Here is a 26854-nt window from a genome sequence, read left to right as displayed (position 1 = left end):
GAAACGGCCGAATTAACAAACGTAAGATAAACATTTAAACAATGGTTTTAATGGTTTTTTCTATGAAATGTTTTTGGAAAATATTTCGTACAGAGTTGCAAAAATGGTTTTAATTAGATTTTTTTTTAATAATAGCACAATAGTAAAGTTTTCGATACAAATATTTTGCTTTTTCACTATAAATTTTGTTTAGATGCCTACTACGATATTCTACAACAGTAGTAGAAATATTTTATATCTAACGAAGTAATTAATGAAATAAATAAAGCTGCTTCATACTTCTATACTAAAAATAAATCTATCTTCCACGAAATCAAGGAACAAACCTCATTCGTCCAAAACATCAAAGTCGCTGGATCCTTTGTCTTATCCCCGAAACGGATTCGTGTCAAATTTACCGGAAAGCTACTTCAAAGGTTACAAAATTGCACAGTGGTCAGAACTGGATGATATTTGTTTATGAACGTTTCTCGTTTCAGATCTGTGTGTATCTAGTATTTAGTAATCTGTGATGTAGTGACTATTACTCAATGGTAAAACTTTTTAATGATAATGTTTTTATGCTACTTTTAGGTATGAGAAAGCGACTGATTGACATGTGTTTTATGTGGAGATATCAGATAGCTGATGTAAAAGAGAAATTAGACATTTAATTTCTGGAAGTAAATTTATTAATTGATTTTATTAAGAAGTGAGATCGCTTCTATCGTGATTTAATTTTAACAATAAACATGATAACAATTTCATCCCATTATAGTCTTTATTATTAGTTCCGAATGTGTTGCAAACATTATATCCAAACATTAGGTAAAATCTAGATTTCTTGAACTAACTTTTACATAAAATGATTCTAAAAAGCATTATACGCGCCATTTACCCGGGTAATACATACATACGGGTACATACATACGGGTCTAGAAGCCAACTTTATTTAGTTAAAAAATAAACAGGTAAGGAAAAAAGATTTGCCCAAAGATATTTCCGATGTATTCTTATCAGTTTCTAAACCATTTTCTTTGTACATTAGGGAAAGTTTAGCAAAACTTCGGTGCCTGAAATCATTACGCAGGGGGATAACTTACAGCCCATTGATTTTCCATTGTTTTTCTACTCCGCCTCATAAACTGCTTATCTCATATGAACGAGTGATTTATATAAGTCATATAACACGGTTTCGAACAACAGATTTTAGTATACCTACTAACATAATGAGAAAGTTATTTGGACAAAGGTTATCTATGAATTATGTTGGACATATTGCCTAATTTTTATGATGTATTTAATTTAACCCGAAAAATGTATTATTAAATTCCTTAAGTTTTACAAGAATAACAACTGAATGAGTAATGAACACAGAACAGAATTCAGTGTGGTTATTCAGTGTATAGGAACGTAATACTTAATAATATGTAGGATTTGATCTGAGTTGCTTGATAATTTTCCTTTACCATGAAATGAAATTTTTCTACCTACAACCTACCTAAACTACCATAAGAAATACCTGAATGTTTTTTCAAACATAACAGAAATCCAACTGCAAACATATTGAATAAAAGCCCCGTTACGCCATTAGTATTTAAAACGGCTTTCGAGTTTTAATACAAAACCAACCAGAGTATTTCACTACCAATTCATTCGTATCTATTGACGCCCAAAATCCAGAACGGCATAGCAAATACTTGCATTTAATAGAGCTTAGTTTTAGTGGAATCCAATTTTGAGCTGATCGAAAAACCAACTTTGTCTGGAGAAAAGTAGACGTTGCAATTCATTTTCTGGTGAAACATTTCAATATGAAGTACCTACCACAGTACCACTGCGTCGAAATTTGGCTAGTCGATAATTAATGAAAGTAAAATTGAATATGGCGAGATGTGATAAAAATTTAAGAATAAAATAAAATGACGGTATTGTATTGTATAGCTACAAAAATAAATTAAACTATTAAGTTCAGAAGAATAAAAACTGTGAAATATTCTCTTGTAGGCATATCTATCTGAAATAAAAAAAAACCGTACCTATATATTTATAAAATAAAAGTTCCCTGTATAAAATATAATGTTTTACCTACACTATGATATTTAGAGAGTGAACTACAACTTAATTTAATAAACAACTCCATCCGTAATATCAATCCGACCTTGGCATTAAAATTGAAACATTATTCCCAAACAAACTATTACATTGGGAGCACAGAAGCATTATGAAGTTATCAATAAAGTAAACGTTATCATGCAAACTCAGGTACAAATATCATTAATAGGATTAACCCATTCATTACATACGTTAGAAGTTTAGATAACCACGCAACTTTAGCTAAGTCAGTCCCAGACTAATTTCATTAATCCACACTGATTGGATTTGCAGCCGAGCCAAATTACACTTTTCACTGTGCTGTGCTTACGGAGTAAAGTTGATTGGAGAAGGGAATTGATTAACGTTAAAGATTATTTTATTCCTGATTTAAGGATGTATCTTACAGTACGTTTTACAGAAATTCTCGAGCGTAAAGCTACGCTGTGCAAGGCTAATGCTAATGTATGCAATAAATGTATGTACAAAATATAGCAAAATACATTTAACCTCTCAACCACCGAGCGGTCAGATCCGACCGCGACACAATAGATTTTCTATTGTGTCTGTGATTCTGGGGCCTGATGGATTAAAACTTAATAATACTCTAGAGTCCAATAATTGCATAAATACCTACTTTTATTAATTTGTAAGATTCTTGGTAACCCTACAAATAATTTATTAGAAAAAAAAAATATATTATTCAGAACTTGAAAAAATGTGCTCGAACTTATTATTATAACAATACTCATCTATTATAATCATTCGAATAAGTAAAAGTCATAAGACAAAAATTTTTCATATCCATGTCTAATTGCTATTTTAATACACATATTAAAAAAATAAAAGTTGTAAGCTTTCTGTAGCTACAGGACTTTAATGATTCATAATGCATTCTGTATTTTGGAATAACAATAAAGTATTCGATATTTCTCGTCACAATTTTCCTGTTTTCCCCTGACAAATCAATATTGGTTCCTATTGTCTAATTTCGGTCATATCGATTTCTTCATATTAAATTTCTAAGGGATATCTATACTAACTAATATTATAAAGACAAAAATGTTTTGTTCCTTTATAACAATAACTGAAAAACTTTACTACCGATTTTAATAAGAGTTCACTTAAGAAATCGACACCCTTCAGAGACTTTGGCTATATTTTATTTTTTATCATAGGTCAATCTGGGCGAAGCAGGGAGAAGCGCCTAACAGTAGTTATATGTCCATTACAATTTACAATATCAACCTAAATACACGAACATTATAGTAACATCATAATATATTAAACTCGATTTCAACTACAATAGCAATGAATCACGGTGAGCTCAAGCAATTTGAGTCATCTCAAGTTGAGTTGGAAACTTACGGCTAGTTTCAACTTCGTATTGTATGAGATGGAGCAATATGTAATCACTAATCGGTGGCCCGTGTCAGAATAACATGTCTTCAGTATATTCTGGGATATTTCTATTATGTAGGGTAAAAAAAAAAAGTAAAAAAAGTAAAATAATAATAAAATATATAAATAAATAAATAAATATCTTCATAAAGTCTTTATGAAGATTGTCTGGAGGAAGATTACTATTATAGTTTATTTCATTTCATTGGTATTATCCATCAGCTTTACAATATCGTAGTGTGCAGTGAAATGCGTGATAATATACATATAAATAAAAGAATAGAAATAAAAAATGAAACACCACACTGAATAAAGGCATTTCTTACTAAGGTACGGTGTATATTATATCAAATTCTTTAAAAAAATCCTAAAAAAAAAACCACCACCAAAACTTTAAGCTATAAGAACAACCACGTAATTTTCGTCTAAACCAAAAATGGTGCACTCCTTTGTTATGTTAACAAATTTAATAAAGAAAATGAATTTCTGTTCCGCAGTGCCACCTTTCTTGGCTCGCTACCAGCCGAATGGCTGCAATCTTGAAATAACTTTTTACCTTTTCTCCTCTTATATAAACTTTGCTTGATTGCAACAGGGATTTTAGTGACACACTTTTTCTTTTGACACTTCAATTGGAAACTATTTTCTGCATTGTTATACCTCAGAAGAAAATGCTTTGGAGTTTCTTTTCAGTTGTTTTTTAAAGGAAGTTTTCTATTATAGTGTCACTGCAATTATTCTAATAATTAATGAAATACCTTGCATGAAATTTGGTTATAGATGATTAAAATTTACGTATCTAATAATGTAGATTAATTTTAATCTAAAGAACGAACTATGTCTACATGGTTAGTATGGTAAATGCTACAAATGGCTCAACTGTATTAAACATTTCGTTTCCATCCTAGAATATCAGCTTATCGCAAACACAACATCGTTAGAATATTTCTTCATACAACATTACCCACTCGCAAAGTTTGCAGGCAATTGAAAAGTATAATATAAACTCTAGCCGGGTATACGGAAGCACCGATATAGAATAAAACGCAGATTTCACTCGTAAAACTACAATAACTTTGTTTTATTACGACCCTACATATAAAGTTCGCAACTTTTACGTACGCTTCGAGTTGGAATGAGAGTTCCAATTGTTTTCGACTGCATGAGTTATGTAAGACTTAATTTTGTTGATGTCTAACTTGCATTTTGGTTTGAATGTTTGAGAAATTCATTATTATTTTAATATCTATTCGTAATACTTTTCATAATGAAATCTTATATTTTAGTTATTTTATTTAAAAAACTCAGTTGCATGTTTAAATTTAATTGAATTAAGGATAATTAAAATTGTATAGAGTTATCATCAATACTTGATCAATTGGTAACTAAAAAAATCAAAAAATTGAGAACTTGATAGTTTACCAAACCAATAGAAATTATTTTGTGTCATTTTACAAAAAAATAAAGGTAAGAAGTACTTCACTAAAACCATATAAATCCATACTAACAACAACATCAAAAAGGTTAATTAAAACTGCACACAAGGCGATATGCAGGCACCACAAGAACTGTGAACTAAACGAACTTTAAACAATTTTAGTTGGCTGCGGTCTCACCGCGGATGCGGGCGCAGTTTTATAAACTTGACTAATGAAGCTTGCGAAACTTGAACACATTCTTGGCTCGTTAATAAGTTGAGGCGTGAGATGATATTTCTATAGATTGTTAGAATTGAATGGTATACTGTTGTTGGTCATACGGGGCTAGAGGCGTGAGTTTTTTTATGACTGAGTATTCGTTATATAGGTGCATAAAATTATGGATATTATGTTCATAAAAATAAGTATTTCATGATGTTTATTCATTGTCTAAATTAGACAGGAAAGAGAAGAGGATTGAAAGTAAATTACAATAACACGAAATTGAACTCTCCCTTATAAAACAGTAACTGTATAAATACACTTCCCGGACTCAAATATTTGTTGTGCCAATAACCTTCCTTCACTTAGTTTCCGATGCTTTAAAACAGATTAATCCCCGATGCTTTAAAATGGAATAGATTATAATAATCGAATATAGAATAATCAATGGACGCCTTCAGTTCCAAGTTCTGGGTGGAAGTGGGAATCTATCAACATAATTAGTCTCCCACTAGACATCAATGTCCGTAATCTGCTCGAATCTCCTCTAATGGTAACCATCTTAGTTGATAGCGATCCAAAAGTTCCCAATCCATTGGATAATGGTCTTAACCAACGACTACATTTCCCTGCCAAGAAGAGTAATGTATTTTATGTTGACTCGACCGCCTTAAGAACGCTTTTTCGTTGCTTAAGTACTATGAGCGACTTTCGAAATGTCTCTAAAATAAATAGGTCGCGCAAATGACTATCCGAACGAGATTGCGTCTTGAAGTTTTTAAATAACCTGATTCTCTTCTTGAATCTTCCGGTTTTAATAGAGAAAAAAATGTTTTGAGTTTTAAATGCGAAGTAGAGTGCATAATTTAACGCAATATTATTTTTGGGTTAAAATGTTTAAAAAAAATATTTGAAAGTGTTGAAATTAGGTCACTTTAAGCCAGTTGCTATAAGTCTCATTATGAATGGAGTTCGCAACTTAAGTGTAGGTAAAAAAAATAACACCGTATGTTGTTAAATAACTCTAGGTAGTTACTTTTTTAATTGATCAACTTTTCTTATATTAAGTATTACTTCAAGAAATGTTACTATGTATTTTGATTAATTTATCATGATATTTTTGAAGTCCCCATTTCTTCTACAAATACACAAAAAATGCTAAGAAGGATCCAGTCTTTATGTAATAAAAAAATCCAACCTAAAATACTTCGTATTTTTATCCCATCTCAAACATTTTTAGTCCAAGGTTAGCCTGCTAATTCCTAAAAGCACTCCCTTTCACGTTTTCTGAGGTACGGATCATTTGACTGTATCTCAGCATAATTTATCTATCCGAATGAAGCGTCGGAATACGCAAAAAATGACCGATAAAAATACAAAGGGACTCCCTTCAAAAAACTTCCAAAGGTCGGATGAATAATGAGAATCACTTTAACAATATATAAGCGGGGAAAAGCATGTAATAAAGATCATTGATTCATTTATCATTGTGTTTTTGTAGATTGTGTCCATTGATAACTGTTAATTCACATTAATCATTCTTTTTTAAGAATCCTACTAAATCCTGAAAGAGATTGATCAGTTTATGTCTGTCAGTCTGATCGAGTCTAAAAAAATGCATTTACTGTTATTACATGGATCAAACATATAATTGGAATTTTTTTTAACAAAAATGGAACTCAATTACAGGAAATTGAAGAAGAAAGTTTTCAAGAAATTTTGTCGTTCATTTTTGATCGAATTAGGCCGGACCGCTAGTAATAAAATATGCTGAAGTTTGTAAAAACAATTTTTACACGAGTACACATAACAAGCAAAGTTTTTGGAGTTCCGTGATAAAAATATTATAAAATCAGCCATAATAATACTGTTATTTTCAGGAAACAAGAAAATAATATGGCTCTGTCGTAAATGTCAATAAATTAATTAATTTTAAAAATAGCTAGCAAAAACCGATGATAGCTTATTGGCAAGAAGTGAGCGGAGAAACTTAAGGGTCGACCGCTACCCGTTATTTAGATTTCTAGTAATGTTTTTTTGATTGATCGTTTGTTTGACCATAAAGCTGTCGATTTTGAATTTTCAACACAATATTTTATTTCAGTAAAATTTACTGCTATTAATCTTAGGGCCGATTTTTCAATCCTTGGTTAAAACTTATTCGTCGAATAATGTATAAAACTACCATTTTAAAAACGTATTCTAATTGCCCGTATTTGACAGTTTACGTGACATTTTAATATTATCGTGTAATACTTTATTGGACGGATAAGTTTTATCCAAGCATTGAAAAATTGGCCCTTAATTAAATATAATTATTATTTATTCATTAGCTCAATTGAACAACAACCTGAAAAAAAAGACGTTAAATGAACGTAATATCGGTAGAAAAAATATAGCAAATAATATTACAAATCAAAAGTTTTGGAGTAGGTTCTAAAACACATCACATCTTAAGCTTAGCAAGATCTGTGCCTATTGATCCCTTATAATATTCATAACTAATACCTCAACATACCTGACATCTAAACACCCTTATCTCAATGCACACATAACAATCATGTCGAATCATTAAACTTCGTATCGTCTCCAACTTGCCACATGAAGCACACCTCACTGGCTCGTAATAATTCATAAGATAGTTATTAGCCTCTAAAAGCACTTGAGCCGGATTGCCAATCTCGTTGAAGCTATATATTTGCATGACGTCATAAGCTCCGTAGGACTGTAATTGCTTTTCATATAATGTGTATGGTGGATTGACGCTTAGCGTGAATTTGCGGCTTTGTTGAGTAGCGCCTCCTTTTATATGGAGTACCTAACATATTAATAAAATGACTGTAAGTATGTATGTATAGTTATATGATTGAAACATATTAAGATTTTTTCATAGCAATGGTTCATAGCTTCGAATTGTTATGGTATTGCGGTGAACGAGTAATATGTAGATCAAGATTGAGTTATTTTGAGCATCACTAGAAGACTAGGTATCAGAGAAAATATAATAATATAATATAATACTGGAAGTACCATGCGACATTACTGAATATGATGTGATTTATATACGTATGTATGGTATACATATTAGTCCGGGATACATCGCCCATTTTTGCAAGTGATTACTATCAAGCTAATTTTTCGTGAGTAGCTTTATTTTGATGAGATGCCCAATAATTTCATGTACGAAACTCTCGATTGTGGTAGCTTACAGAGGTAACAAGGATAAAAAATTTTGATTTAACGGTTCTCAAATATTTATTACGCAATTTGTAGGACAATATGTCTGTTGAATTATATAAGTATTAAATAAGTGAAAATAAAAAAATCTGCTGGTTAGTAATCATTTATGATGACTTCGTTATCGATACACATTGGAAAGGGGGACTCTTTGATCAAACCATAGATTTTGTAGGACACATATTTTTTCGAATAATTTAGATAATTATCTTGAGATTGAACAAAAAAAAACATTCAGTTAGTAATTAATATTGAGAACCATCAAATCAAAATATTTTATCCTTGTTTTCTCTGGTAGCTACCACAATCGAGAGTTTCGTACATGAAATTATTGGGCATCTCATCAAAATAAAGCTACTCACGAAAAATTAGCTTGATAGTAATCACTTGCAAAAATGGGCGATGTATCCCGGACTATATACCTATAAAAGAAAACAAATTCATTCAACATTTAACATTCAACAATTAATTACTTAAAGAGAGACGCATTTCACACAACATAAGACTGTGTCACAAAAGAACAATAACAATTACTAACCTTTGTGTTTGTTAAACGTATTTTATTTCCTAACAAAATAACCAAGTACAAGAAGAATTTACGCCAACTTTGTGAGTACTCACTCATTACATTTCTATAAGTCCAAGCTTAAACTTTCAAACAAATGTCTTTTGGAAATTACTGCTTAGTTCTTTAGCAGTGAAATTAACGGAAACATGAAAACAATTTTCCCTTTGTGAGCCTTAATAATTTTGCTTATTTTGTAATTATTTAAATTAATAAACGTAGGCCTTGATAAATATTATTTACCAAGACAAAAATACCTACTAGGGCGTAATTGTAGGAGAATTTGAGTCAAAACTTTAATAATTTTCTGAGTATTGTTCCCGTTGTTTTAAAAAAGGTATTAATTGTAGGATAGAGGAAATAGATTTGAAAAGATTTATACTTCAAACATAATATCACAATGTTTGTATGATACCTATATACTATTATTTACAAATAATATATCTTATTGTTGTCTAACATCTTTAACTGTATCTTGGATTGACACTTTTTTTATTAATTTCCCTCAAGAGCTACCGAAGTATGAAGGTAAGTTGTCACTATATTTAATTCTAGCCGCCTGTATGGAATCGGCCCGGGTGGCCAATAAAACAAAGAATTTTTTTTGAAGCGAATAAACGTACCGAAAGACCTTTCTTTGTAACATCAAGTGCTTAAGTTGATAATGAAGATCGTTTAATCGATCGAATATAATTCAGGAAAATAATATTAACTATAAACCAGTAATCACTCCTTCAAACTAAAACAATAATGAATCAACCGATTAACATTTGCAAACCGTACTTTCTTACTCACGTCGATGACAGGGATTAACGTATACGCTTTCTCGAGTAAACGGTCGAAAATCTAGCCATTTATATTCACGACCAGTACCGCGATTACTGTACCAAGAAACTTCGAAGGCCGAATTAATGCGACGATTAAACCGAATTAGATTTGAGGCGCGAACTGGCAATTTGGAGGAGATGTGATCGGACTGTTTGACGTATTGATTCTGTGACATTCAATCAAACTTTGTCACGTAAATGCCGTAAATGGAAGCTTGCTAATTCCTTTGGTAGATTAAAATATACCTAGTTTGTAGTGTTGCGTTGTCAGTGTTTTATACGTAGATAAAAGCGCTATCCCGTGTCCGGGCCGTGCCAGAGCCGGAATACAAATAGATATCGCAAAAAGAGATAGATATTTAATTTATATGTTAGTTGCATGTCACTTACGAAATAAAAGTCAGTTTGTTAACAGCGTCTAGCAATTCATTTGTCGCCCTTCCGTAATATATATTTTATCAGAAGTGATTATGAAATTGACCATGGACTTGCTTAAGCTTAAATATTATGATAATCAAAATGTGAACAATAGTATAATTCATAGGTAATGTAAAAATTAATTAAATAAATTTAAACGTGCAAATTGATATTTTATAATGCCACATCCCACACATTTTTTCTTAATACGAAATTTAAAAGAAAATAATGTTAAAAATTAATATGGGTAAGAAGATGCTTTAATGTTTAACTATTGTTTTTGATAATTTGATATTTTTCAGCCCAATTGTGGTCGAAACTCAGATCAAAGGAAAATAAAACCGCGCAAAATTTTAAGGTAAAAATAAAAATTGTTTTAATGTTAATGGCAGTAAATGATCAAAGTTGATATTTAGCTTTTATATCAAATTAAAATTGAATTAAAAATCGTTGTGTAAAAATAAACGAAACCCTGTTTACCTAGGTACTCAAAATTTTTACCATATTACTTTCCGATGTTTCTTTATTTTTGTTCCACTTTCCTATAGTTTAGTTGTAGATATTGCGAAATCCTCCACGTTCAATTTGTAATTCAGTTTATTTTATTACAATGTAATATACTTTTTAATTGCTATCAAGCATTGTTCTATATTTTAAAGCTACAGTTTTTATATGCTGATTAAATCATTAATATATTTTTAAATCAATTTACTTACCTGTAAATTGATATAAGGTGTGTCAGCCATAACAGTGGGCACTATGAAGCCTCCTTCCCCTGTCGACATGTCGATGTCCTGACTGTATATGTCTGTTTTGTCATCATACAGTTTCACCCGGACTCGCACGCGTTTCTCTGTACTTACTGCTTCCACCTGTTAGAAATGAAAATTATTAAAGTTTAAAGAACAAATCAGTGCTTACATAAGAATCAATTGATTAATATTTTACTATTTGTTAGTTAGTAGGTATAATATATTAGCTAAATGTATATCGTATTATACATTTAGATGAATAATTATTTGGTTATAATAATCTACCCCATTTTATTAAATTATGGCACAAATTTAATCCGTTGGTTTTAACCGAATAATTTTGGTCTTAATCTTTTATACTTAATGAAATTTACATATTATATTAGTTTATCCTTAGTTTATCAATACTTGTATGACAAGACTTGGTACAAAAAACTATTTACAAGCGAGCGTGACAGGCAAGATAGGCGGCAGTCGATCCCGTAAGCCAGTCTAAAATGAAAACGATATTGTGGGGTCCTCTTTAATTAACCCATTAAGTGCGGAGCCGACCTGGCTTAGCTCCAAAAGCTTTAGCGACAGAAGTCTTTGCATGAACAGTGGTAATTAAACACCTTGGCTTTCGTTATTATGTAATTTTGCGAGTTTCATTTAATATATTTTATAATTTTGCTGTGGATTGTTTTAAGGTTAGTTTGTATTTTGTTTTAATTTTGGGATAATAAAATATAAAGTAATATGATAATGGAAACTATAGATCAAACGACATATTATCTTTTATACAAAAAATGTTAAATAGTTTTTGGCACAACATTCTATATACTCTAGCACAACATTTTAATATTCTTCATAAAAAACCGGGAAAGCAGTGTTAAATTCCTCATGCTCATCATAATGTTATAACATTATATTGTACTTTACGAAAGAAACTCAACAAGATTAACTTCAAAAAAATATAAGATTTATATTAACCAATCTTCCCTATAGCAATCAATCATGAATTTAGCAATAACTCAGAGTGGTATGACGTAAAGAATCACATTGATATAAGGCTCTTCGTTACTCTTATATATTATTGAGAAAGAGAGTAACGCAGCTGAATACAAATGGGTAATGGTTTATCTCGAAATGCTGCGATAATCTGCTGTTAAGATGCGCTATTAGTAATCGTTGAAACATTTGAGAAAATGCACTTTAAAGATAACGTCATTGCTTTTAACTTTTATAGTAGTTTTTCTTTTAGTGCACAGTTGAAGTGTTCTTTTGGCTGTAGTTTTATGATACAAAGTGTTAAAATATATGATATTTTTTCTATTTTCATACGAGAACAGATTTTACGTATAATGCAACAAAATAATTCTACGTAAGTATATAATCTTTGTTTTGTTATATTTTTTCGCTGAAGTATCAGCGAAAAAATATAACAAAACAAATCTTATAGTCAATCAGTTATTTAATTAAAGTTATCTCCTTACAATTTATATGATCAGACATAAATTCTGACGTTATTTCTAATCTTCTGAAACTAGAAGCTTTACCTTTGTTTAATTAAGACAATTCTCGGAATAAATAACAGTGAACAAGTTTCGTCTGAGTATTTTGATACCTCGGTTCGGCTTAATTCAGACGTCAACGACACAGGGTCATCTGAGTCAGTCAGTTGAATACGGTCTTTTAAATGCTACGTGGCAAGTGCTACGACGTAGCATTTCGTAGCAGATGCAGTGACCTCGACTACGACGTATAGGTTTGAGAAAATTACTTTCAATTTTCTCTGCGCAGTATGTTATTTTTTGCATAGAAAAATACTCGTAGATATTCCGTTGATATGAAATATGGATGGCAACCTAATATTATATTGTTGCTATTGAAGTAGGGAAAAAAACATTCAACTTTATCTTATTAAAACTAAGATTAAGAAAATTGTTAGAGAATTACGAGTATTATACGATATTGAAATAAAAATAGGGTAGATAAATATTTCCAACAATAGCGATGGTCGTAATTATAAAATCAATAGTAACGAAAGCGTGCTCAAATATTGACTCTAGTTAGAATAATTTTCAAATCAATTGAAACATTGGTCGGGAACAAAATTAGAGGCACGAGTAATTCTCTCGGGTATTATTTTTCTTTCCCCAAGGTAGTATCTAGTCGAGAATACTTTGCTTAAAAATACTTGGAAAAAGTTTGAACGGCTGGTAGCAGATTGCAATCGCTTCTACAATGGAACTTTTAAATGTTCCAGCGAATTGGACTCGTTCTAAAATGTATAATAGTGATACTTTCGTTGACTCTTAATGCTGTGATTATACCCAATATAAGGTGTGCATGTATACTATATTTGAGTTTATTTTTAACAAGTAACTATATTTTTTTTACAATTTATTTATTATTTATTTTATTTATTTACATTTTACATTTCATAAACAATTTACACATATAGTTTACAATGGGCGCTAAATCTACTTGTAGAAGTCAGAAAGGACAACATGATTAAGAGAACTTTCTTAAAAAAAAAAGCCTATAAAATTACCAACCACTGCTTAACCAGGAAAATCATAGTAGGTTGCAAAAAAATATTATTTTTCGATTTTTGATTACAATATCGAACAGGATGGTATTTAGGGCTAGTTCAACATCTTCGATCATAAACGTAAACATCTCATTATTTACTACATAGTAAATGAAACTCACCCGACCAACAAACGGCAACCCTGGCTTGTACCTCCTCCGCATACTGTCCGCGAACTTCAGTTCCACATAATGCTGTTCAGCAGCAGGGGTCGCGGGGGTCGTGGCCCCGGTCCCTGAGCCCACTGTGACGTCAACGTGTGCGGAACCACCGCCGCACGTGGCTTCTATGGTCCATGTGCCTGATTGCGCGCCGGCTGCTATGATGGTGGTCAGCTTACGGACCCCTGTGGATTTTGTTTGGTTTAGTTTGGGTGGATTGTTGCGGAGGAACTATGTAATGGAAATTCTAAATTGAAAAGCTCGTCTTATAGTACTTAGACGCTATAACATGTAAGAAGTAAAGTCTGTTTCAATGATACAAAAAATGAATAGACAAATTTTATTAAGAAAATATTATCTACAATTGATTTTTTTACTAAATTGTAATCAAATTTTCCTAAACTCATGTAGGTTTTAGATTCCGATTTTTTGATAGAAATAAGAATAAGAGGTGCGAAAATAATCAATATCGCTGTAAAATAACAAAAGTGTATGAAATCAAGAAACCCCCAACCAATCTCCAATTTTACGCAGTGTAGAAACGTTCAATCCATTCTATAAAAGGAAATACTTTAAAGACTAAACACAAAAAGATTTGAAAGTGAACAAGCGCGAACCAAAGAAAAGAGTTAATGTCAAGCGAAGTCTGAACGGCGTATTGAAGCTTCACAAAAGAAATAACTGAGACATTTTTCTAAGACTGCCTTTCAGGCGATTGAAGGCACCACAATAGGTTAGACGTGAAATCTGCGAACATTTATAGGGATGTTTTAAACTCGTGATGTACACGTCCTTGTTATATTGTCACTGCGGAATTGTGTCGGAGTGAAAAGGCGTCTTTATTTAGTCATATAATGACATCGCATTGAGATAGAATCCATATTTGCTGATATGTGATGAAGGTAATGTATAGATAAGTTATATTCCGATCCTGGTACTTCCCAGTCAAACTAGATCTATTAAAACATAAAAATTGTTTAAATTTTTCACTAGTGATTTTAATGCTACCACTAAGTCGAAATTTTCGAAATCCTACTTTTGAAACATCCTAATATAGGTACTAACTCTCTTAAATGTTTTTGTTATTTTCACAAAATAATACCTATCTCATCTGCACTACGTTTCCATCCACGTATAACAATGTATAAATTCAAACAACACGACTCAAGAACAGCTGACACGCCCTCGTGGCAAAACTTTTTGTATGACATGTGACTTTTAAGAGGGTCCACGGACCGGCGTGATTTATCAAAACCCCTTGCGGTGACAAGCCGTGACTGTCTCTTATTAATTTGTTACACGCTGAAGGGTGAAAAACATTGTTTTAATTTACTGAAGCAAAAGTTCGTTTGCTGACCATTAGCGGACTTTTCTCGTTAGCAGATCACGTGACTGCAATGTATCGTAAAAATATAAGGTGTATAGAAATTAAAACTTACATTTCTGTTTACGTGCGTGGTTTTATAATAAAGGAATATAATTTCTTGGAAACTGTTGTCGATAATCTTATATATAAAATTCTCGTGTCACAATGTTAGTCTGCATACTCCTCCGAAACGGGTGGACCGATTCTCATGAAATTTTCTGTGCATATCGGGTAAGTCTGAGAATCGGCCAACATCTATTTTTCATATGTACCACGGGCGAAGCCGGGGCGGACCGCTAGTGTTGCTATAAAAATTATCTAGCTCTTTTATACTAGCTGTGTAATGGCGTCATTAAATTTTTCAGTAACCATTGTTCATAGAAACGCTATTATACCACATTATACTTCAGTTTTAAGCGAGGGAATCTGTTATTTAGGATATGATGAGATAATGCAGTAAAAATAAAAGTTTTTTAAGTGTATTATTTGGAATTTAACATAATACACAAAAAATACTTTTTATCATACTAATATAATGACTAACATCTTACTAATGAATATCCTTACAAAACATTGAAAAAAAACCACAGACAAAAATTATTCACAAAAAATATTACAGCCTAACAAAACCTATAAAATCGTTGTTTGCAAACGTGGTATCGGAATGTAACACGTGTCAGGTAGGGCACGATCCCTTAAGGCAAGCTCGACCCACTATGATGGCCTTTGATAAATCCATTTCAGTATGAGCCCTTGAATTTTTCACCCTTTTCCGTATAAGCCAGTGTTTATGCAAACGATGGAATTGAAAGTGAAATAAAACTATATGAGATGTAAGTTCTAAAGAAGTTAAAATCAAAGGTTCAAATATAATAAAGACTGACTATTACTTTAAATGAGATTATATTTTATTCTTGCAAATCAATTATAATTAGCGACATACCATATTCTCAGTACCATAGGCAATGAATTCTTATTTCCTTTATAATAATACAGCTAACGTCTATTTTTACTTACTAATATAATACGGTGTCTCTACAATACATTATACAATTGAATAAATTTCCTTTCTCATTCATGATACCTTCTAAGTAACCTAAAAATAAGCCTTATTACGTAATCTTCCACTTCTCTTGTACGAAATGATGTAATTTACATGTCAAACTTATTTTCTTTGCAGATTTGAATAATTTAGATTATTTTGCTCTCGGTAGATTTCATTCATATTTAAGGCAAGTAATACTTTAATAAATGGCATTATAATACCAACTACAAAATAAACTTGAATGTAGTTAGTAGAAATAAAATATGTATGTTGTATTTACTAACAATGTATTTTCCCATTCCTGACTTAAAATTTTTCTTTGCTTTAACAAATAATATTAACATGTCTTCGAATCCATGCTAATGAAATTAATTTTATCCTTCATAAACTCCCTAATATACAAAAACCTTTGAACCTCGAAAATTTTATGCTCGGCTACTGTAAGCTTAGTCATATAAGTCGGTTAAGCCTATTTACGACTACACGCTCAAATTTTGTTGAAATTGAGCGCTACGCCCATCGTACAATTCTTAAACAAATCTTATTCGGGATTCACTCAGAATGGGGCTGTATAAAACAAAGTCCTTTGTTAATCCACGCTTATACAAGCGAATGGATCACAGTACGCAAATTTGTTGCTCTGGCCTGCTGCCTTCCGCATGAAATAGAATATAAACTTCGCGATCCCAGTTCATTATTCTTTACGCGTAGATTTTCTCCAAATTAATGGAGTGTTTTTACGGTAAAAAGCAGTTACGAAAAAATATTAGACGCATGGGTGTATTTTAGCGGGATCTTGGGTACTATCTCGAATATAATTTGAAGTATTTGCGTTTCATTAAATTTAATTTCATTCTTCGACGATTTTTCAATGTTAAAATAATATTTCTGCCTAATATAAAGATTTAATCGCGCTGTATGAATCCTCTTAAAACGCTTTATATAATATTATAATATAGAGAACATCAACTGGTGATAAATTAATCAGCAATGTATTGTAAATCTTCTACCTCATTATTTTATTATCTTTCGGTAGGAATCTTATCTTTTATAAAAATTGATCGAATCAAATGAAGGTCGGTAATTGACTTACCCGTTGATGACAATAGCCGGGCCAATTTTAATTCTTTTAAGTTAGTTATGTACATTGTTTATTATTCACTATCTGTTCGCCCCAGCTCCACCCGGTTTTTTTATATTATTACTAATTTATTTAGGTTTCAATAGTACATAGTTAACAGTATGTTAAAATTAATGACTTACTGGTTTAAATGCGTTTAATTCATTAAATTACATTATATCGCAACGTTTTATAGCAATGTATGTTTGTTTTATCGTTTTTCTTGTAAATATCTATCTGCACATACTTTTGTATATATTGACTTTGATGTCTCAATTCTATACAGTACTATGAATGAAATACGACTACCTACGTATTGGTTATCCTGATGAAGCCGTCACAAAGGCGGTATCTATTCTAGACCAATGATACAAAGATATCCTATTGAACAAAGGACTTAGTGACACGTGATGCAGATTTGTATCTACTGTATAGAGTGTGCATGTTTTAACATATAAAGTTTATGAAGTCTTAAAAATGACGAAAAATATGAATAAAATATGTGGCTAAATGCAAATCCCATGGAAAAGGATGTCTCACCGAGGTTAAAACAACAGCCTACTCTAGCATTCTATCCTCTTGAATAAGTATTTTATTTTTACTGACTAAATAATTATTAATTGTACGTACATTTTTTAATTATGTATTGCACGTAATTACACTATACTTCTATATACAACATTGATTTACTTTCATATCATATTCAAAGCTTTTCAGTTCTAAGTTCTGCTACGTCTGAGCCTACATCTCAGAATTCAAATCAATAAATAACACATCAATGATAAGTCAGCAAGGCGTGTAAGGCAAACCCAATCTATCAAAATTTGACACGGGTTCCGTAGTAAGTGACATGGAAACGCTTTTATAGAAGAAAATGCTGGAAAGCCTTGACGAATTTTGCATTGAATTTGGAAAACTTTAATCCGATAGAGTTTGCATCGAATTTTACTTAACGATTGGCAGGTTGATTTACAACTTTACATTTAATGAATTATTTTGTTTTGTTCGAATTTGTATTTTGAGGATTCTTCTACTGTGTTAGTTGAGAATTGAAATAATAATTCGTTCGTAAATGTTGGCAGAAACTTTACGATGAAAAAAATGGAAAGCAGATAAATTATGAATTTGAATTAAAAAAAAAAATAATCTCAATAATAACAAAATATTGTATGCAAACCGTAACAAAATACTTCACGAATTAATCGGAATATAGTCAATACTTTTTAAACTTCATTAAAATTCATAATATTTATAATTAATTCAAATACATATTATGACTTATTTGTTTTTATCAAGAACTTTAAAGCCTCAAAAGTAAAATACATTTTATGATATGTAGTATGTAGTTAACCTTTACGATTAATCACAAATTCAAATCATTATTTTCCTTAAAGCTCGTTTCAGAGAGTGCTGCTGTAATATAGATGGAAACTTCGAGAAGCGGTAACAATAACAAAGTTACTTCGCAATTAGAGGGAGATTGTACGATCTGCCAATATAACTTGATCCCTGATCAACGTAGTACTAGCATAGCATACTATCTGTGGTTATAGAATAAACTTAAAGGATATAGGATACGCCTGAGCTTCTGCTAACCTAACTATTGAAAACAATAACAACTGTTGTTGTGAGAAGTTACGTTAATTGTTATTAATGAACATTGTAATTTGTTATAATATTTGAAAAATTCGGCTTTAGAAGTAGACTATCTTATGAAAGAAAGAAAGAAAACAAGCTTAATTGCCATACAAAAACTTAGACTACCTTAACTTAAAAAGTACCCGAACAGCGCTGATTTTCAGTTCATCCGCGTGTGGAAAACCACAGGCAAAAGTAATAGTACCTGGTCATGGTCTGTTTTGATTTATTTACGTGCAAGTAGATTAATAAGATACAGAGCCAGGTTCATGACTTGCTTATAATGTAACTAAAGATATTAATAATGAAATATGTATACATTTTGTCGTCTATTAGAGAACTCTAATTTATCCTTGAATATTAGAATCTTATTGGTATAAAAATGAAAAGCCATAAATTAAATTAAATTTAAATTGTTAAGCAAAATGAAAATTTATAATTAACACTATTGCTAGTTATTAGAGCAAACTCTACATGACATTTTCAATTAACATTGGAAGTAAGTTTTCGCTATAAATTCAAGTGGCCTATTAAATCCGCTCTAGTATTTAAACAGACTGGTACTTAGGCGATATTGTTATACGCAACAGTTATCGACTAATAGCTCTGGGTCGAATGAGCGACCCATTTCTTGAATAGTTTCGAGTTACGAGTGACAAGGGAGTGAATTATCTTCGAATAGTTACTCGACTCATTTGCGGCCTGTTAATGTACTTCAGAACTCTCGTTTGACTTTCACTTTCAAAGTGAGTGAGAAAAAGTCCCCGAATCTCGAACGTTTGTGGTACTTTAGATATTTGTTTCACGGTACATTTCTTTGTTTAATCGAGTGCGAAGTTTTTTGTTGAAGTATCGATTTATTCGACGCGATATTGTTTACGAGTTGATATTTTGAATCAATGGATTATTGTCGTTACCATTGTTTACGTTTGATAAATAAATGTTGATGTATTTATTGTGTTTCGATAAACAAGTAAATTGATTTGGGTGATATAATATTCATTGCTAGCTTTTCATGTTCCCATAGAAATGATAAAATGTGAAAACATATACACTTGTAATATTATGATTTTTTTAGTTTTGCTTATTTCCTCAATTTACATCACCGTTGCAGTTTTTTTTAGAATATTAATAACCATGCATTGTAGATGATATCCACGTTATTTTTTTTTTATTATTCAGCCATGGCTGTCCCACTGCTGGGCAAAGGCCTCTCTTCCCTTCGTCCTATGAGGGAAGAGGTTTGGACAAATAATAACCCATCGCGCTGGTCCAGTGCGTGTTGATGGGTGCGCAAGATAATATTACCCTGCAGCCCTAGTGAGCTTTTACCCTTGAATAATTCAAGTGTACGACAGTTTTTTGTCTTATCGAGGACACGTAGTATAGTTTTATAATTAACGATTTTTTTTACTGAAACGGATTGCTTAGATATAAAATCTGCCGTAATAATATGTATCGATAGCTGTTTAACTTAAACCCAAAACAATTGTAATATTATCAGCAAAAACATTACATTATTTTGATTTTATATATTATACATTTATTCCTTACACTTCCCATGGAAAATAGAACGACATCGGGATCCGAATCCGCTTCTACCCAACATTATTTACGTTAAGTTTCCAAAGATTTGAAAACAGTTTGTAATAGGAAATTGAATCTGTCAGTACGTTAGAGCGAACTTGATCTGTATTGATGCGACACGGAAAGGCTTTTAAGGGATACACCGTCTTCCGTATACCTGACGGTCGAAATCTTTAGAGATAGGTGGAAAATATTACGATAGTAAAGGTATGTGGGCATAAGATTCAACGATATTATAAAGATATGAATAAAGTTAACTGATACAACTACAATATCTTAAAGTTTGCGTCAATTGAGATTTGGATTACCTATTATACATTTTCGTTTATGAATTAACTGAAAAAATATTCGCAGCTAATGATACAAAATAAAATTAGTTTATGCAACTCTTTCTTTTATTTATATGAATTATTTTATCAGTAAGAAAGTCAATCCTGCGAGTCATGAGTATCTATTACAAAGCTTTATTTTACAAAATATAATATTCCTTACCTTCTTCCATAGACAGTTGGTCCCAGATAGTGACTTTGGTCCCCGCTGGGTTTTTCAACGCCACGTAAGCAATTTCATCGCGCACCAATCGCAAGTCGTGATCCAGAGCCAAGATCCAGAAGGTTACTGCAAAAAGAGATGAAATAAATATAGATGTATTTACATAGCCTTCAATTATTATTATCTTTATGGGTATTTTTTTTTAATTTCTAAGAAACGCACCCGTTACATACAATTTGGAGATTTCTACGATTGGAGATTATTTGTAAAAGTATAAGATAAAAAACGTTGTATTAAATAACCCAGAGTGCTATTCAATGCCAGAATCACGATGCCAATCTCTATTAATTATTTTATACGACCATACTACGAATAGAAATTCGTAGTATGGTCATATAAAATAATTAATATCATGGAATTTAACTGTAATTGTAAACTGTAAATTATTTAAATACATTGCATCTATTCACCAGAGAGCATTTAACAGCTATGCCCTTCACAAATTAATCAACCATCAACCAATCTCTAACACTAAAAAGTCAATTTACGATAGTCCAACAGTTCTAATAACTTATAGTTCGTAGTAATTAATTACAAGCAGAGCTCGAACTTGGACAATAAAGGGACCACGCCCTAACAACTTTACAAGACTACGTTACGAAAACTTTTGTACCTCTAACTACGTAAATACGCCTAACCTTTCGAGTTTCTTTGCGTGTGTAAATATTAACACTGCTGTACGAATTTGTGAATATCACATGTTTGTGATAGTGTAGCGTTTGGCAAATCAATCTTTTTATTGTAATGGGAAGCAGTTTTAGTATATTATATAATGTTGTATGTGTATGTATGTTTTGCGTATTTTAACCGTAAGTTTACAGTAGGTTAGCTATTGTTGAAGGACACATATAATGTGTTGGACAAATTTAAAGTTAATACAAAAAAAATGTATTATCATTGTGAATGTTGTTCTATAATATTTTTTATAAAATATACAACGGACACAATGTATCTAATTTCAAGAAGTAATAGCAATTGAAACGAATTTTAAATTATAATTTTTTCGATTCCATTAATTTTCGTCTCCGTTATGAAATAAAAAAAGCTATTCAAATAGGCCGATTATTATTATTCTCGTTATGAAACACGTTTATAATAATATCAAAGAGAATTAGTTCTATTTTTATAATGTATCAAGTTTTAGCGAAGCGTGGATGAAACATAAATTATTCTTTAGCTAACCTTTACACCTCGGCCTTAGGTCCGTTTTATTAATTTTGTACGGTTAGGTTGCTATTAATTTAAATTACTTTTCGATACTTATCATTGAGCAAGACTTTTAACATGTTTTTTTTTTTTTGTTATACTTGATAGGCAGGCGTTTGACCACTATCCCGCCTGATGTAAAGCGGTGATGCGATCTATGTAGGAGCACGTCTGCCTAGAAGAAGCCTATTCACTCTAGACTTGAAGAGCTGCAGATTGTAATGGTCTGGGAATACCGACGATGTTATAATAAAAATAATAATAATGTTTTGTTCCTTTAAATAAAATATTTGTAGATACCTAGTAGTAGTATATGCATAAAATCTTAACTTTTAAAACAACACTATTGCATAATATATTATTCTAAATAAATTAGCCCTGCATAACTGTATAACATTTTTTTATGTCACAAATAATGTATCTGGCACGGATAATAATATTACCAATTATACAAATTAGATAATTAAATTCATAATATAATATCACAAAGAAAAATGAAGCTACAATTATAAAAACGCAAGCAATAAATTAGGATAGAGAATGTTAACGAATTCCCAAAAGGCAATTATTTATCCTGCGTAATTGCATGCCCGTGAATAATGCGGAATAGCATGAGTTAATTCCAAATTAATGTCCACTTTAAAATCAATACTACGCTAATTAAAAAACATCCATTTTCATTTTTCATAGAATTAAAAATGATAAATTATCTTCAGAGGAATATATAAATGAGAGTTATTTTATTGGACACTACTATGAGTTATATGAAAAAGTTAAGTGAAAAAGGTATCGTTTACTTACTTAAAATAATTATTGAGTCAAACTTATAGCATACGGACTACGGTATACACATTTGGACATTATAGAAATTTATAAAACATTTTCATAACTCTCTACCGTACTTTGTAACCAGCTGTAATAAGCTTAAATTTAAAAACTACTTCATAACACCAATATTATAACTACACACTCAAAAACAAATAATAATTATTCATCAAAATCTATTACACGATTAATCACTCGACGTGTTATTAACATTAACCTCAAGAAATGTGGAGGGAAAATTTGAATTTCGAATCTTAGTGTCGTTTCTTTTTTAGCGTCGCGCCGCGCGCGTCGCAATTATTGTTTTCAGCCAGTGCTGTACTGAAGATTTTTTTTAATGCATGGAATAAAAAAATAAGCAATTTAAAATAAGGCAACACCGACGATTAGAATAAAAATGAAAAATAAACTCTATTCTCTATAATTTAAACTTCTATTTTACGTGAATAATTTAAAGGTAAAAACATTATCACGTAGGCGGAACAAAAGAAAGCTGCCAATCTTCGTCGACAGGCTAATTGGGAATCTAATCAATTATGTCCAATACGCGTGGGGAGATGTTGATCGGGCTTACTTCGTTATGTTTCATTATGTTCTTGTATGGGTCATTAGTAGCGATACATCTTTAATTATTATTGCTTTCATACATTTCTTGAACATGTTATGTTGCTACCCAATCAGTACTCGTTTTATATTTACGCTAAGAAATTATGATTTTGAAGATAGATTATTTTTTTAAATAATTCTTTTTTTTTATATTCCTTGAAGTACGAGGATGGTTCTTATGTAGAGAAAACGTAAACATGTACCACGGGCGAAGCCGGGGCGGACCGCTAGTTATGTTTAAAAATATATTAAGTAAAATTCTCTCAAGCAAAAGCGATTAGGAGTAAAATTTCCTATGTAGCTAGAGGATGGCACAGAATACATAATAGTAGCTAAACGCTACAGAACGGACACTCTCCGCCTCCCGCCAAAATTAAACACTTACCTCACCCCGCACGATCAGGCTAAAAACGGTCCGCATTTTTCTGCAAGGACGATACGCAATTTGTGATTATCGTTTTTCGTAGAAAATGGTTAGATATTGTGCTGTTTACGGATTTATTTCATCAGAAAAACGCGAATTTTTTTTACGCTAGTCACAAATTATGTGTCTACCACAAAGCGTTAACACACACATTTGCAGTCTCTACAGTGTGACTGTCAAAACGATAATTTTGTATGGAGTGTCCGGGGTGTGAGGATGGTATACTTAATAATTAATAATATTATGTATATAGGCTTTTGTTCTGTTTGTTAGCACGTGCATATAGTTCCCATAGGTACATAATAATCTGATAGTATTATTTTATAATAAGGGCCGGCGCCCACTGCCGGCACGGCGTGGCATGGCAGGGCAGAGGATTTTATTACTAATGAAGTTATTTTGAATCTTATTTCAATCAGTTTAGAATTCAAGTTACTTTATTTCGATGCCACGATGCCGCGACGTATCGCAGGATGCTGCAGCATGACGCGGCACGCCGCAGGATGCGGCGGCATGACGTGTCTTGCTTTGGGGTCGAGGAATTATGATTGCTAGCTAGTTGAAATAAGGTTGAAACTTATGCAGCATTAGTGGGGCTTTTAGCAGGATGCCACGGCATGCCGCGGGATGCCATTGCACGCCGCAGGATGCTCTGCCGTGCCATGCCGTGCCGTGCCGGCAGTGGGCGCCGGCCCTTATATGTATGGCTGGAAAAGGGTTCTTGGATATTGATTTTTGTCAATATCGTGCAAATTATGTGTTTTGTGTATTTATCGATTTTCGTATACGCTTCTTAATCTTCTTATATATAAAAATGAATCGCAAAATGTGTTGGACAGCGCATAACTCGAGAACGGCTGAACCGATTTCGATAATTCTTTTTTTATTATATTCCTTGAAGTACGAGGATGGTTCTTATGTAGAGAAAACGTAAATATTATGTACCACGGGCGAAGCCGGGGCGGACCGCTAGTTATTAATAATTTTATAAGTTACAGTTTTTTTTTGCATTTTCAGTTTTCTTAGTAAGACGCGTTTCAAAGTATTTTTTTAGCATAAGCAAAAAAATAAAAATATCAATCTCAAGACTTTTGTTATATTCTGGTCTTAACCAAAATAGGAGAGAATGAGAGTGAGAGGGAGAGGCAGAGGCAGAGGCAGAGGCAGAGGGAGAGGGAGAGGGAGAGGGAGAGGCAGGGGCAGAGGCAGAGGGAGAGGGAGAAGGAGAGGGAGAGGGAGAGGGAGAGGGAGAGGGAGAGGGAGAGGGAGAGGGAGAGGGAGAGGGAGAGGGAGAGGGAGAGGGAGAGGGAGAGGGAGAGGGAGAGGGAGAGGGAGAGGGAGAGGGAGAGGGAGAGGGAGAGGGAGAGGGAGAGGGAGAGGGAGAGGGAGAGGGAGAGGGAGAGGGAGAGGGAGAGGGAGAGGGAGAGGGAGAGGGAGAGGGAGAGGGAGAGGGAGAGGGAGAGGGAGAGGGAGAGGGAGAGGGAGAGGGAGAGGGAGAGGGAGAGGGAGAGGGAGAGGGAGAGGGAGAGGGAGAGGGAGAGGGAGAGGGAGAGGGAGAGGGAGAGGGAGAGGGAGAGGGAGAGGGAGAGGGAGAGGGAGAGGGAGAGGGAGAGGGAGAGGGAGAGGGAGAGGGAGAGGGAGAGGGAGTCACCATAAATAAAAATCTCATCGTACTCGGTTATTAAAAAAAAAAGACGGGTTGCACTCCGGGAGTGCCGGCAGAAGTGAAAACTTGATTATTAACGTTGAGCATGTTTGATATTTTGGAATGGTATCCGTCTTACGCTTTTTCGATCAGGTCACGTGTCCTGACGCGATTTTAAGATTTCAACGCCGCTAAAGAAGTTTTCACTTCAAAAACGTCATAACTCCGAAAATACAAAAAATCGCATAACATGCGAGGGGGTGATTCGGATGTCCCTCTAGGTCCTCTACCTCCTGGCTTCAGTATATCCATACTTCTTGGGACACCTTCTATATACTCACTTGTCTCTCCCGGTCTATAATGGTGTCGAGCTGGTCGCACAATCACATCCCTAACTGGGCCCAGCAGTTTGATCACGCTATGGCTCTTAGCAGTACATTCTTCATTGACGCACCCCACCGTGGTGTGAAGGGTGCAGCTAGAGCCTGGTGACGGTGGTATCTTGAGCGGTATGATGCCGTAACCTGGGAAAAAAATCAATAATTGTAATACATTATATTATTGACACTTGAGAAGTATCTGAGAGGGTATCCCTCAATTAATTTGTGGCAATTAGTTACCTACATATTACATATTAGAATCTCGAGAAGTATCGTAATGTGGGATGAAAAAATAAAACTATCATTGTCTTTCTCGGCATCTCTCTTAGATGTAAATAATATAGTAGAAAGCTGAGAAGTAAAATTCCAGTAATATGATGTAGTTTGTACTATATAAAATTACTGGAATTTTACCTATTGGAAATAACAAATGAACGTTTGAAGTTTTACGTAAAACTGACAAGAAATATATTGATACTTAGACCCAGTTTCACCATGCTCTGTTAGTTTAACTCGCTGTTAATTTTTCATTCTTTAGAATGTTCTTAATAATTTTACTCGGTTAAATACGTCCGTAGTTTAGACAAGAGAGAAAACAGTATGATAAAAATGTAGTCGCATTTTAATTGCGACTATTATTGCGAATTTAGTTCATTATCGCATAAGGTAAATGACAAAAGTTTTGCGAAAAGGCAAGTATAAAAAAAATTATAAACCAGAATACGTATTTTGTGCTTCAAAGCAGACCAAAATAGCATATTTCAAACTATCCCATTAAATTTAACAATGTATAACGTCATTAGAAAATGCTC

The 26854-nt window shown here is 32.6% G+C and overlaps 1 protein-coding gene across 1 annotated transcript in view; it reads right to left on the bottom strand.

Moving 5' to 3' along the window:
- The window catches only part of LOC149488570 (C3 and PZP-like alpha-2-macroglobulin domain-containing protein 8), a 68004-nt gene extending 41801 nt beyond the window's left edge, over nucleotides 1-26203 (bottom strand). Inside the window, exons 1-4 of the mRNA XM_089695318.1 lie at nucleotides 26004-26203; nucleotides 20897-21022; nucleotides 13610-13833; nucleotides 10877-11032 (exon numbers count right to left, since the gene is read on the bottom strand). Of these exons, the coding sequence (XP_089551444.1) occupies nucleotides 10877-11032; nucleotides 13610-13833; nucleotides 20897-20906 (390 nt within the window). The 5' untranslated portion in view covers nucleotides 20907-21022; nucleotides 26004-26203. The remainder of the gene's footprint in view (nucleotides 1-10876; nucleotides 11033-13609; nucleotides 13834-20896; nucleotides 21023-26003) is intronic.
- Between the last annotated feature and the right edge of the window lie 651 nt (nucleotides 26204-26854).

The sequence above is a fragment of the Colias philodice genome, chromosome 5, assembly GCF_061535455.1.
Source record: "Colias philodice isolate Cphi_HAF_F1 chromosome 5, ilColPhil1 Martin Lab GWU primary, whole genome shotgun sequence".
Lineage (NCBI taxonomy): Eukaryota > Metazoa > Arthropoda > Insecta > Lepidoptera > Pieridae > Colias > Colias philodice.
The sequence above is the reverse complement of the archived record's forward strand: the minus strand, read 5'-3'. Positions and strand labels throughout refer to the sequence as shown.